At 42.3% G+C, this 15,266-nt stretch overlaps 1 protein-coding gene across 1 annotated transcript; it reads left to right on the forward strand.

Moving 5' to 3' along the window:
• Positions 1–437: 437 nt before the first annotated feature.
• Positions 438–7,375, forward strand: LOC140484665 (uncharacterized). The gene is made up of 3 exons (XM_072583253.1): positions 438–1,622; positions 1,716–1,840; positions 5,242–7,375. Exons 1-3 carry the CDS (start codon positions 588–590, stop codon positions 6,944–6,946), a joined length of 2,865 nt encoding a protein of 954 aa, XP_072439354.1. The 5' UTR covers positions 438–587; the 3' UTR covers positions 6,947–7,375.
• Positions 7,376–15,266: the final 7,891 nt, after the last annotated feature.

Raw genomic sequence — 15,266 nt, forward strand, 5'->3', positions numbered from 1 at the left:
AACCATCTAAGAATGTGAAAGAAACACGTTCTTCGCCCAGCAGAGGCTGAACACTGCAATTGCTGACGTGTGTGCAATGGGGAGGGGGTAAAACGTGCAGACGCTGAATTCGACTACCTTGTGTAAAAAAAACAAATTCTACGAACAGTGAAGAGTGTAGTGCATCGGGATAACAAATTAAAAGATGGTTAAAGTTTGATAACTACTACTGGAAATGAAAATTCTGACACCAAGCAGTGAAAGAGAAGCTGACGCGTTCACTCACAGCAATCAGAGCTTAGGTAATATTTTTAACTCTCAATCGGCTTGAAAATCGAGACTGCTGTTCATCATTTGATATTTAACTTGAGTTGTCCTGATTTTGGCTCCATGTTATCATTGCCAGTTTGAATGTGAAAGCAGAGAGAGAGAGAGAGAGAGAAAAGGAGTCAGAGAAAGTTGCATACGTCATTCATCGCCAATTTCCTCGTCAGAATAGTGAGCAGTGGGGGCAAAGGGCTGGATGGTGCAGTATTGACAACCCCCTATATAAGGAGCAGGAGGAACAGGCATTGCACAGTGTTGCAGGCAGAACTGACAGCAGCAAGATGAACTTCAGCTGGGATTCTGTGGGGATGTCCCCCCATCGGAAGGTGTACACAGACCCTCAGGCTCGGACCCTGAGTTACTCCGTCCCTCCCTTGCGCGCCCAGAACTGGTCCAGGACAAGCGGCCGCGTTAGCTCCGCCGGCAAGGGGGCGAGTGGCCGGGGCTTCAGCTCGGCAGCTCACAGATCCTCGGAGGCGCTGGAACTCAGTCAGACTCCCCTGTTCGCGAGTGAAGGCAAGGCGCGGGGCGCCAATGAGAAGGAGCAGATGCAGGGGCTGAATGACCGCTTCGCCGGCTACATCGACAAGGTCCGCCAGCTGGAACAGCACAACAAGGGTCTGGAGGCGGAAATCACCGAGTTGAGGCAAAGGCAGACCTCCTCCAGCCGCCTGGCCAGCATCTACGAGCCGGAGATCAGGGAACTCCGCCAGCTCATCCAGGAGATAGAGAACCAGAAGGGCCAGGTCCTGCTGGAGAGGGAGCACCTGGGGGAAGACCTGCAGCAGCTGCAGGCCAAGCTAGAGGAGGAGACGCGGGTTCGAGACGAGCTCCAGGCTAGCATCGACATGTGCAAGAAAGACACGGACGCTGCTCACTTGGTCAAACTGGAGCTGGAGAAGAAAGCCCAGGCTCTGGCGGATGAGATCGAGTTCCTGAAGAGCAACCACGAGGAAGAGGTGGCCGAGCTCTTCGCTCAGATCCAAGCCTCCCAGGTCGGGCTGGAAATGAAAGATTTCCTGAAGCCGGACCTGACTGGGGCCCTGAGAGAGATCCGGGCGCAGCTGGAAGGCTACACCAATGTCAACCTGCAGCAGGCAGAGCAGTGGTTCCGCTCCAAAGTGGCTAAACTCAACCAAGCCGCAGAAATGAATAATGAGGCCATCCAGACTACCAGGCAAGAGATTAATGAGTACCGCAAGCAGCTCCAAACCAAGAGCATTGAGCTGGAGACGGTCAGGGGCACCAAAGAATCCCTGGAAAAGCAGCTCAGCGACATTGAGGAAAGGCACGATGCAGAGTTAGTTCACTACCAGGTAAGGAGCCTATCAGTGCGGCCCCGCTGTGCGTTCCCCTTGTAATCTCTGAAAGTACAGGGTTTTTTTTTGTCTTTTTTTTAAAAAAAACAGGATACCATTCAACAATTGGAAAACGAGCTGAGAAACACCAAGTGGGAGATGAGTCTCCACCTGAGGGAATATGAAGATTTGCTGAATGTCAAAATGGCTTTGGATGTGGAGATCGCCTCCTACAGGTAAGGCGGTTTATAACATGCAGCATCACCTTCCCTGGGACTCAACAGAGTTGGGACCTTGAGGACGTCACACATTGCGTGGTCGCAGAATTCAAAGGGTGAATATTAAAACCTTAGAAGATCAAACATTTTTATTTCTCTTTGAAAACGTGCATGGTAAGCTGTCGCAAGGGTTAAATTCTTTGTGTCAGTGACTGGGTACCTCTGCTAGCCCCACTCAATTCGTTCAAGGATGTTATTGCACACATCTGGAGAGGTTGGAATAAAGCCCACAGCCTCCTAGCTTAAAGGGAGGACACTACCACTGCACCATTGCTGTGCATGATCAGACTGACATTAACACTGCAAAGTTCACTCACGGCAGTGGCCTCAACACGTGTAGTGAGCAGTAAAGAATGAATATTTTTCAGGGCTGATTGTTGATCTGTCTGGCCAGGAAAACTGAACAACTCGTTTTCCCGGTAAATGTCTACATTTTTTGGACATGAATCCCACTAAAATAATGGGAATATGAAAAGGCGTTCAAACTGCAGTAATCCTGAGAGGGAAAACAAACTCGAGAGCAAAACTGTACATCATTCACGTCAAATACCTTTAATACCCCTCAACAAATCAGTGGAGAACCAAGCTGTGAGAATATTTCACTTGGGTAGTCCTGCACCAAAAATCACAGCAAGATCTTTTGTACCAAGAACCATGTCGATGAAGTCTCACACAGGTTTGTAATTATGAAATATCCCGCATGCAGATTATTCCCATAACAGCGTCTCTATTGATATTCTCAAAGTCACAAAGGACAGTCAGCGCTGAAGGGGTTAAAGGAGATGTCTAAAGATGTTCGCATCTCAGTCAATTAATCATTCCAACTTTGATGACCCTAGGCTGATACCCGGGCGCTGTAAGAGACAGGCAGGTTGCAAATGTCTTGCGAGGCAAGGCTGTCTGAAAGAAAATGATAATCAAAGGAAAACAATATAGTATCAGAGAGTGCTGGAGGAACTCAGCAAGTCTTTCTGTGAGTGGCTGGAGAGAGAGAAAAACTGAGCGTAAGCTGATAGTATTAAAGGAGCGCCTTGTTTCTTCACTGTAACCTTGACAGGTGACTGTGAGCTGTGCAGGGGAAAACACGATGCGGTGCTGGGATGCTGCAGTTTGGGAGGGGGAGGGGAGGACCAGGCTGAGGGCAGAATAGCAGTAAACTGTGGTTAGCGCTAGCGCGCCTTCTACTGGCGACGCTGTGCAGTGTTCTATAGCCCAGTCTGCACCAATTTGACATGATCAGTCCCTCAGAAACATGGTGGGGCGAGGGAAGGTAACATTTTCTTTAAATATTCACTTCCAATCCTCACGTTCGGCTTTCCACGGAAAGAATCCGGGAAGTGATTGGGAGAGGTAGGTGAAATCTTTTGATGCATTTTAGATTTACTTCAGTTGTATTAGAACACAAACCTTTTCTTCAAATTCAAGAAGTTTTATAATTCTTCTAAGAAATGTCAAAGTGAGATTGAATTTTCTTAATCTCACTACTGCAACCCCCATCAAAAATATAACAAGAACAAAAGCCACATTACTGAGGGTGTTCTACATTTTTGTAGGTATGTGTGAGCCGTGCCCATTGCCAATGGAGGTTAATTGATCAATTCACAATATAGTCCAACTAAGAAAACCCTCGAGTAATTAATAGGAAATGCTGAAGAATTTAGCAGGTCTGGCCACATGTATGATTTTGACTCTAATATGGTTCTCCTTTGCAATTAAAACAAATTGGATTACAATCATCTGCAATTAAACTGCACTTGTATTTTATGTTGTATTCTGTATTCAGTATCAAAATGTACAGATATCTGAAGGAAGTCCGTCAGGTTGCTATGTTACATTAATTCATTCACATTTTAAAATAAAGTGTTTCAAGGTCAGTGCAACAGGGCTTTCTCAAATAAATGAGTTAATGTAATGAGATTTTAAAATATCTTAATCTGGAGCTGACTGCAGCTGAAGAACATCTGGACTCTGGTCGGCTTGGATTTTTCTATGATTCCACTTTCAATCAAATAGTTTGTTTTGTGCCCTTCAGACCCTCTAACCTTCTCTACCAGTCACCTAGATCAGGATTTATCTGCACTTCACTCCCACACCCCCTCTAAAAAGACTTGCATTTATATAGCATTCTTCACAATCGCAAAAGCACTTGACACCAAATTTAAATGCTCTTTTGAGCATTGTTGCTAATGGTACACTAATGGTGCTAATGGTGTACTATTGTTAGAATTCAGCAAACTCCCACAAATAACAGTGTGATCCATCTTCTCAAGGGTACTGAAAGATGGGCAATATACAATGACCTTGCCAGAACCATGCATGTCCCAAGAACAAATAAGAAGAAAACAGGTTTTTAGGGTGGTGTTGTGGGGCAAATGCCAGGCAATTCACCAGAGTTAACTCTTCTCCATGTAGTGTCAGGGGCTCTTTTATGTTCACCTGAGAGAGCAAACATGGCAGCAGTTTAATGCATCATCTGAAAAACAGTATCTCTGTCTTGGTGCCATGCTAAAATGTTAGCTCTGATATTTGTCTTTAGTTGGTGAGGTAGGACCTGAATCCATAACATTGGGACTTAGAGACAAGAACACTACCAACTGGGAATAGAAGTGATAGACTTTTAAATTTCAGATTTGAGTCGATTATTCTTCATAGAACTCCACAGCATGGAAGCAGGCCATTCAGCCCATCAAGTCCACACTGACCTGCTGAGCATCCCACCCAGACTCACCTCATTCCTGTAGCCATGCATTTCCCATGGTTCTTCCACCTAACCTATGCATCCCTGGGCACTACAAACAAGTTAGCATGGCCAATCCACCTAACCTGCAAACCTTTGTAGGAGGAAACCAGAGCTCCCCTGAGGAAACCCATGCAGACACAGGGAGAATGTGCAAACTCAAGGCAGATAGTTGCCCAAGGGTAGAATTGAACCCAGGTTCCTGGCACTGTGAGGCAGCAGTGCTAACCACTGAGCCATCCATGTTACACACAACTGACCACAGTGATATTGTTGAGGGGAATCTCCATGTATTGTGCAAAGGCCTAATGCTTTTATAAAATTAGGATAAGGAAAAGGAGACCGAGCCACTCCATATTACTTTCCTTCATGGACACCGAGCATGTGCAGCAAGGACAAGAGTCATGGGGCAGATCACTAGCTCGACTTGATGGTGCTTAGTGTGAAGGATGTACAGACAGGGAGTAATACTAACTTGGTAAAAGTGAGAGAAAAGGAAATCATTTATTCATACCAAACTATCCACTGCACCATTAGCATCATCAAGCATTGTTTAATTTGTGCACTCAGTAGTGTCATTCATCTTATAAGCACATAACGATGTTCCCTTTTCTTTAATCAGGAAACTGCTTGAAGGTGAAGAGACGAGATTTGGCTCAATTACAGGTAGCTACACTCCTCCTTCATATGCGTACAGACAAGTACAACCCATGGCACATTCAGTTTATGTTACAACAAAGGGCAAAGGCACCCCCACAAAGGCTGCCCCTCAATACAAATTTGTGGAAGAAATTATAAGTGAAACAACAAAGGAGGTTGACATAGCTGAGCTGGAAGACACCATCCAAACAGCTATCTCTGACGATGGTTCCGGTGAAAAATTTGACGAGGATGATCAAACCAAGCAGGAAGATGAAGAAGACAAAGATGAAGCAACAACAGCTGAAGCTTCAGATGAAGAGGAGGCTGAGAGGGAGAGCGAAACTAAAGAAGAGAGTGCAGAGGAAGAAGCTATAGAGGGCAAAGAAACTGAAGAGGATGGAACAATGACAACAGAAGAATCTGAAGAGAAAGAAAGTGCTGAAACAAAAGAAAGTAATGGAGAAGAGACAACAGAAATAAAAGGTAAAGATGAATCTACAAAAACAAAAGAAACTGAAGGGCAAGATGCTGCTGAAATGAAAGATAATGTTGAAGAAGAAACTGCCGATTCTAGAGACGAGGAAGAGAATACAGAAGCAAATGAACCTGAAGAACCAGAAACTACAGAAACAAAAGGCAAGGCTGGGCAGCAAGAAGTTAAAGACATTGCAGAGGAAAAAGCTCCTGAAAGAAAACAGGGCAAAGAAGACAGCACAGAGAGAAAAGAGTCTGCAACACAAGCAATAGCAGAAACGAAAGCAGATGCTGAACAGGAAAAAACTGCCGGTACAAAAGAGAAAGCCGAAAATGAGAAGCAAGCAGCTACTGAGGAAGATCAGACTGAACCAAGTGATGCCACAGACAAAAGAAATGGCAAGGAAAAGGAGGAAGACCATGTGACTCAGCAAAAGGAGGAGTCAAAAGGAACAACCACAAATCAAAAAGATGAGCCCCACCCTGTGGCTGAAGAAATTGCAGAAGAAAGTAAAGATACAAAGAAACCAGATAAACCAGAGCTAGAGTCAGATAAAGTAAAAGAAAAGGCAAAAACAGATGCAAAAGAAGCTGCTTTTCAGGAATTAGCAAAAGAAAGTGAAAAACAGACAGTTAAAGTTGAGAAAGTGCAAGTAAGTGAAGTAACAAAGGTGTCAGAAACTTCAGAGCAAACAAAAAAGTCTATAGAACAACCAAAGGAAGAAAAAGTCAAAGACAAAACAACTGATGTCCCTAAGAAGGAGGAGAAAGAAACAAGCAAAGACAACACTGTAACATTGGAAGAAATGCAAACTGACAAAGATAGCAGCAAAAAGCAGTCTAGTAAGGAAACTGAAGAAAAAATGGTGAAAGCCTCAGAAGCAGAGAAAGTGCAAGAAAAAGTTGCAAGTGACACTTCTGAAAGCAAGAGCACACAATCTATAGACAGAACAGCAGAGGCCATCATAAATGGCTTGGATATCAAAATAGATAAAGAAGATATAGAAGTTGAAACTGATAAGAAAACTACAAAAGTCTCAACACAGGTTGTGCAGAAAGTTGCAGAGGAAACCATTAAAAGCAAAGAAGAGATTGTGAAAATCACAATGACCAGCACAATGAAAAAAGAAGTGATTGATGAAACAAAAAAGGAAGAAAAATCCATGTCAGCTTCATCATATACTCAAAGTGAAGCCAAAGGAAGTATATGAGTGCCAGAAATAGTGATAGATCAGACAGTTAAAAAATGCATGTTACATAGTAAAGGTCTGGCACTTCAGCAATTTAAGAACATAGAAATGAAATGTATGTTTCTGCAATAGGAAGTATGGGATTTTCTCAGGGGAATAATTTCAATTTTAATTTGTTGCTGCATGAATAATTGCACAATTAAACATTGCCATTGCCATGGGGTGCTTAATCTTTGACTTTGAGAAATAGTTTTGATGTCAATGGAATCAATACAACAGAAAAAGCCTTAATTTTCCTGTTGATTTTAATATATTTAAATACATGCGCATTGCGTTTTAAAATTCAGACATTTTTGAGTCCTCAATGACACTTGTAATTGCTACGAGCATAATCAACTAACAAGTAGCAATCAATATACCATTCACAAATAAATGCACTTTGTCAAAGAATCTGTGTCAATACAAATTTATTTTGGGATGTTTTGTCTGCTTAGAAAAACTTGGGACTTATATTGTACATCTAAAACATTTTCCAAAGTATGACAAGCCAGCCAATTTTTTTTTTAAGTGTGGCCAATGCTAAAGCAAAAACAGCAGACAATTTGCTACAGCAAACTCTCTTAGACTCAGTGTGAGTGATTCTTCCTCCTCCTCCTCCTCCTCCATGATGCTGAGATTCTGCAGATCACAAACATTTGGACATCAAAATGATGCTTAATGCATTTCTAATTTCAAAATATATTTGCTTAGCTCAAGTACCATTAAACACCAACAATCAGCCTAAAAAAAAGACTCAGAAGATAAGAAGGAATGGAATGATATAGAATGAAGCTAATTTCCACCAGAGACAAAGTCACATAGTCATACAGCATGAAAACAGACCCTTCGGTCCAACTGTTCCATGCTGAACATAATCCCAAACTAAACCAGTCCCACCTGACTGCTCCTGACCCATATCCCTCCAAACCTTTCCTATTCCTGTACTGATTTAACACATAATCTATTCCATTAGGAGTTTATTCCATTAGGAGTCTATTCATTTACTGAATCATTTGAAGAAAAGAACAGAGAAACAAAATGTGTCCCTTTAAACATTCGATTTTATTAAGGGAATTTATTTCTTTGATCACTGGCCACAATCCAACTTCAAATCCAACACCTGAAATTCCTTTGCGAAGAACAATTTGTCCATTTTTAAATTTACTTGCTGACTCTCAGATGAGACAGTAAATGCTGCAACTTAAGGCACTTATTGAAAGAAAAGTGGGTTAGATGTCACCTTAAAGACTTCATCCCCACTTGTCTGAAAGTAAATTGTAAGATGCTACTTTTGAGCAACTGTAGTTTAATTCCTGCCTTAATGACATAAAATTAGCAGAATAACTCCAGAACATGGTTCTAAGCTGAAGTCTAAGGAGAACGCTGTGGGAATACCCTAAGCAGGTGCACCCCATTCCTCTCAGACTCGACAATACAGGAATATTGATTGTCCTCTGGCTAATGCCTTGGAGTCAAGGTTAATGCAACAACTTCCTACTCATCTGTGTCTGATGGACATTTTCTGAGTGCTCAGAATATCCTGAAACCTCCAATCTTTAAACAACATGAATGGCACATCAAACTGCCTGAAACTCAAATAATGACAACCTGGGTGACGGTTATATCCAAAGGGATCCCTCAGTGAGGCAGTCACCTAGAGAAAGTTGGGTCAGGAAGGAAGGGGGGATGGCCCATTCAGCATGGATGTGCAGGTTCATGAAAGGAGGCTGTTAGCTGTTAGCTATCAGACCTGCCACAAGAGAGGGTTTCATTTAGTGTAACACACAGGAGTAATGGAAAGGAGGTTTTCTGCTAATGGTTGGCATTGAAAATTCAGGTCAGAGCAAAGACATGAGCTGAACCCTGAAATGCATCTGGTTCCTGCAATGGCCCTGCATACTGCACACATTCACTGGTTAGCACTGTAGTTATGCACAGAGGTATATAGAAAAGAGGGCTCCCTAAAGTATGAAAACTGCTTTTACAGTCAGGCAGTGTAAGAACAGCTTGTTCTGTTGGCTTCAAATCAAACCAGTACTCTCCCTGACATCTGTAAATGGTGACCACCCAATACTTTGCAGCCAATATCCTAATTTGCATCAAGCCCCATGTTCATTGGCTCACACAAGCTCCTGGTTCAGCTGTTTTTCAAATTCTCACCCTGATCTTCAAACCCCTGTCCTTGAATCTTACTGTGTGGCTCATTGCTAAATCTTACTTAGCAATGCTTATGCAGCAGCTTGCATTTACCATGATAAAGATTACATATAAATTTAAGTTGTTGTTCAAGATGCACTAACCTGAGATATGCCAGCCAGAATACAGTACAGTGGTGTGAAGCTGTATTTGATGAGATTTTGTCAGGTGCTTTGCCGCCATCACCCAGTGTGTGGCCTTTCCATTACTGAAAGCAGCACTGTAATAAAGAGCAGGGCAGCTGTCCAAGAGTGTGGTGCTGGAAAAGCACAGCAGGTCAGGCAGCATCGGAGGAGCAGAAGAGTCAACATTTCGAGCATAAGCTCTTCATCAGGAATGTCAATGTTTCGAGCATGAGTTCACCTGCTCCCTGGATGTTGCCTGACCGGCCGTGCTTTCTCAGCACCACACACTTCGAGTCTGATCTCCAGCATCTGCAGTCCTCACGTTTTCCACAGGGCAGATATGACAAAACACTGGCCTCCTCACCAGCCAGTCTTCCTGAATTTGCCAGATTCTGGGCCTTCAGCTCATGGTACAGAAACATTGTAAAACTTACCTGTCCCTCAGAACCACAAGAGCCCACTGTACAAACTGGGCTTCATTTAGCGATTGCCAGCTAAGTGCAAGTGGGGACAACATCTGATCACCATCAACCTCAGACAGCACACCTTAAGAAGATGCATATTTTATTGGTATAAACTCTAGTGCATTTTTGAATGTGTGGACTTCGCCTTTAATTCTGAATTCATTACCGCCCAGGTTTTGTTTTCTCTTCGCTTTCCGTCAATGCTTGCTGCACCATGACTCAGCAGTTAAAGATGTTTGAACCCAATTTGTATTCCACAGCACCATCTACTGACAAGAACCCCAAGTATCATTCTAAGCATTTATTGTGATCACTGAACATGCACAACAGTTTTAATAATAAATTACTGTTGCCAAACATTCCACATTCACAGTTATCTGATATCTGTAACAGAGTTGTCCGAGACACAATTAGAATGAGGCGACAGCATGACTGACTTCACAAGTTGATCGCTTAAGTGAGGTCTTTGCTGACAGAAACTAAAGGATGCTGGTGGCTGATTAACAGAAGGGCAGCATGATCTGAATGTAACTGAACTGCAGCACATATGACCTTGACAAAACCTAGTGACTAAACTAATGTCTGTCTTTCTCTGAATTCAAATATATGCAACATATCATTTGAGACAATGGCCCTGATTTTAACTCAATCCTCTGGGTTGGAGCAGGATATGCAATTAAAATTGCAAACATGGGTTGACTGCCTCAAACACCCTTTAACCAATATTTTAAAGCCAGAGTGGGTTTACTTGGGCTTGTTCTGGCTGACTTTGGCATTGCATCAACCATCTTCTGTTATTACTTGTCCCAAATAGACAAAGTTATTGGCTCATTTTACCATAACTACTGTTTTAGACTTTTTGATGTTCATATGAACATAATTGAAGTGAATGGTGTGACATTGGAACAAGCCAATAACTTTGTCTATTTAGAATAAATGATAACAGAAATTGGCAGAGATGCTGCTGAATTTAAAGTAGGGGTAGCATCATCCAGAAATTATTTTGTGAGGACAAATTTTGTGCTAACAAACTAAAAAGCCCAACCTTGTGATAAAGAAAAGCTTCATTTTATGCGACATGATATCCATTTTCTTGCATTCCTCAGAAACCTGGACAATTACCAAAGGGCTGTGGAAGAAACTTAATGCTAAGAATGCTGAGTTTTTTGAATGCCGTCATGGGAAATAGAAATTTACTGTAAATCTTGTAGCCATGAACTTGTGTGGTAAGAATCTGGCTGTCGTGCCTCTGAGTCGAGAGTGTGGTGCTGGGAAAGCACAGCAGGTCAGGCAGCATCCGAGGAGCAGGAGTATCAACGCTTTGGGCAAAAGCCCTTCATCAGGAATGAGGCTATGGCCCGAGGAGGTAGTGAGATAAATGGGGGGGGGAGGTGGGGCAGGGGGGAGGTAGCTTAGAGTGTGATAGGTAAATGAAGGTGGGGGTAATGGTGATAGGTTGGTATAGGAGATTGAATTGGATAGATGGGAAGGAAGATGGATAGGTGGGACAGGTCATGAGGATGGTGCCGAGTTGGAAGGTTGGATCTGGGATAAGGTGGCGGGAGGGAAAATGAGAAAACTGGTGAAATCCACATTGATGCCCTGGAGTTGGAGGGTCCCAAGGTGAAAGATGAAGCATTCTTCGTCCAGGCATCAGGTAGTGAGGGAGTGGCGGTGGAGGAGGCCCAGGACCTACATATCCTTGGTGGAGTGGGAGGTGAAGTTGAAGTGTTCGGCTACGGGGCAAGTGTGGTTGGTTGGTGCGGGTGTCCCGAAGATCTTCTCTGAAGCATTCTGTAAGTAGGCGCTCTTCCTCCCCCAGTGTAGAGGATACCGCATCGGGAGCAACAGATACAGTAAATGACATGTGTGGAAGTGCAGGTAAAACTCTGATGCTAGCCTCTGAGGTTACCCACGTTCTCCAAGTAAACCTCATTGTGCCTTGTCCTGAGAAACCACTCCAGGAGGCTTGGGGTCTTATTGCAAATAATTGCTGAGTGGACAGGCAGGAGGCTGGAAGAACACAGCAAGCCATGCAGCATCAGAAGGCGGAGAAGTCAACATTTCAGGTGTAACCCTTCTTCAGGACTGCCAGGATTTACAGACTCCTGTCTACCTTGGAATCCAGCATCTGCAGTTTTCTTGTCTCTAACTAATAATTGCTAGACAAGCTTCCTTCTATATTGATATGTTGACATGAAAAGTACACTCTCAGAAATACTTCAGGCCTTCACACCAATTTCACACAAATCTTACAGAGTGTAAGTTTCAAGTATCGAATGATACTTTTACTGTATTGGAATCTGCAACTGCAACTCTAAACACCTTAACACACCTTATTGGACTATATCCTTCATTCAAATTCACTTACAAATGAAGCAGTCAAACAAGCATTTTCTTGACATATTATTTGAGAAATCTGCTAATGGGTTCACTGCTACTGAACACTACACTCCCAATGGTCAATACACATGTCGGGATTCCTACAATTCCATGCACTGTGGGATTGATCTTATTGGCAACATGATCAGCCACCTCATAAACAGGATCAAGTCATTTGTTGACCACTTGTTCACAATTTGCTCATATTACATGATTGATGCCGAAGTATGGTATGAGACAATGGTAATCCAAGCCAGATCATTTTTCGATGTATGTTGTGTCAACTCCTTCAGAAGGGACAGCGAAGTCAAAACATTCACTTTTTCCCCTCCACAGATGTTGCCAGACCTTCTGAATTTCTCCAGCAATTTCTGTTTAAGTATGTTTCAAAGCTTGCGGTCTTAGAGGTATAGGGAGACAGGCTGACTCTAACCACTGCCATAAGCTGAGAAAGCAGCATTTAGCATTTACAGTGGGATCAAGTCACAAGAAAATAAAAGGCTTTTCTTAGCAGTTTTTACATAGGTATGATGGATTCTTCTTCTGAAGAAGACTCGTCTAATCCTAACCATGTATTGTAAATTTCAAAACAAGTCTGAACTGTCAAGAGGCACTTATTGTGCAGTGTGCAGTCCATACCTTTGGTCAAGATACTTAGATGATCAGTAAAGTGGCCCAAGCTGTACCTCATTGGAACCAATTCTGGAAAATGTTCCTGTTCTCTTAAGAGACTGAACTCAGAGCAATCACCAGAAGTTTGGAATAAATTTCAACACAGTCACAGTTTTGAGTAATAGCCTAAGGTTATCTTAGGCCTATACATTATAATAGATACTACAGCCTTGTAGATCCAGAGCTGTTCCAGACACAACAAGAGTAATGCACAGAATCACATTATTACAGTGCAGAAGAAAGCTATTCAGCCCACTATGTACGCACTATCTCTCTGAATGAGCTTCATGGCTTAGAGTCATCCTTACACTTTTGATCCGTAATCCTATACATTATTTATAATTAAATAATCATCTTCAAAGTCCTTCTGAAAGATTCAATTGAACCCATCTCCATGTCACAATTGGGCAGTGCATTCCAGACCAGAACCACATTTGTTTTCACATATGTGAAGATGTGGTCACTTTAAAAAGGTTATTTGGCCCTTGGTTTTTATTTTGAAGAGAGATCATAATGGCAGAGATGCTGAAGGGCCTAGTTTAACAATGCAAAGGGAGTGGCCAGTTCTCCTAGTTCTGGATTTTTCTAGTTTGTTTTTAGCTGTAGCAGTCACAAGATATGAGAGTCCAGGGGAGTTCTAAGCTTCAGTAAAGAATTTCTCTGACTTTTTTCTGAAATCTCTCTTTGGATGTTGTCCCCTTCTGCCCGTAAGAATCTGTGTTTGAATATACCTTTATGGGATGTTACTGTATTGGAACAGTTAGTTAGCAATAGTTACTGTATCAGGTTGGTTAAGTTTTCTAATAGTTAAGTGATTTTAAATTCTGTTTTCTTTTGTTTATGTTTTAAATGTAGTGTTTAAATAAATTCTGCTTTGCTGAAAGCGGAGTGATTTGACAAGTTGCATCACACCTGGAACATTCATTCACATCTGCCTTTAAAATAAGAAAATGTTAGTATCTAGGCTACCTTCTTTAATTATTTTGAGGGGTTCTGGCCTGGACCATAACACATAACATTAACTTATTTTGAAAATCACCTTAAATCCATGCCTTCTTGTTCTCGAACAATTCTGAGAGAGAACAGTTTCTCCATATCTACTCTGTCATATTTGAAAGCTTTAACCTCCTCTTCCCTCCAAAGTAAAAGGTCCCAGCTTCTCAAATCTATCCTCATGACTGAAGGGATTCATTTTTCTTCTAAATCTTTTCTGCACGTTCTCTAATGCATTCACAAGCTTCTTTTAGAGTGGTGCCCAGAACTATACGCCATACTCGAACTGAGATCCAACTGGTTATAGAATCATAGAGTCATACAGCACTGAAACAGGCCCTTTGGTCCAACCATGCCAAACATAAGCCCAAACTAAGCTAATCCCACCTGCCTGCTCCTGGCCCATTTCCCTCCATACCTTTCCTATTTCTGCACTTAACCAAATGTTATTTAAATGTTGTAATTGTGCCCACATCCATCACTTCCTCAGGATGTTCATTCCAGCCTCTGTGTAAAGCATTTGCACCTCATGTCTCTCTTCTCTCACCTTAGAAATATGCCCCCAATCTTGAAATTCCCCATCCTAGGGGAAAGACAACTGCCATTAACCCATTCTATACCCCTCATGATTTTATAAACTTCAATAAGGCCACCTCTCAACCTCCTATGCTTCAGTGAAAAATGTCCCAGCTCTCTTTATCATTCAAACCCTCCATACCCAGCAACATTCTGGTAAGTCTCTTCTAAGCCCATTCCAGCTTAATATCCTTCCTATAGCTGGGTGACCAGAACTGGCCTGTCCTATGCAGGTTCATCATAATCTCTTTGCTCTTTACTAGGATAATCTCTTTACTAGGATACAGTATCCTAGTAATGAAGCCTAGGATACTGTTCACTTCACTGACTGGTCTCTCTACACCTGTCCGGCCACCTTTAATAACTTTAATGGCATGTTTGACCAGAAGTATCACCTCACACTTTACAACATTGAACTTCATCCGTAAGCTACCTACTCACTCCCACTGGTTTTTTAACATCCTTGTGAAGTTCTCAAATCTCATCCTTACTACAGCCCTTCTAAGTTTTCTATCAAATGCAAACTTTGAAATTGCCCCTGCATATTAAGGTCTAGGTTATTTATGTGTATCAGAAAAGCGGGGGTGCTAGTACTGACCCCTAAAGATAAAAACAGAACATGGCAGAGAAACTCAGCAGATCTTGTAGCATCTGTGGAGAGAGAAACAGAATTAATACATTGAGTCCAAAGATGGCTTCTCATTCCAATGCTGCTGAGTTTCCCCAGCACTTTGTCTCAGGTTTCCGCATCGATAGTATTTTGCAGCTATCTGACTCCTGAGAAACTCAACTACAAACTTTCTTCAGCCCAATAAGTATCCATTACCCATTTTTCACTGTTTCTTATCAGTCAGCAAATCTCGTACCCACGTGTCCTCTTTATTCCACGTGTTA

Source organism: Chiloscyllium punctatum, chromosome 13, assembly GCF_047496795.1.
Source record: "Chiloscyllium punctatum isolate Juve2018m chromosome 13, sChiPun1.3, whole genome shotgun sequence".
NCBI lineage: Eukaryota > Metazoa > Chordata > Chondrichthyes > Orectolobiformes > Hemiscylliidae > Chiloscyllium > Chiloscyllium punctatum.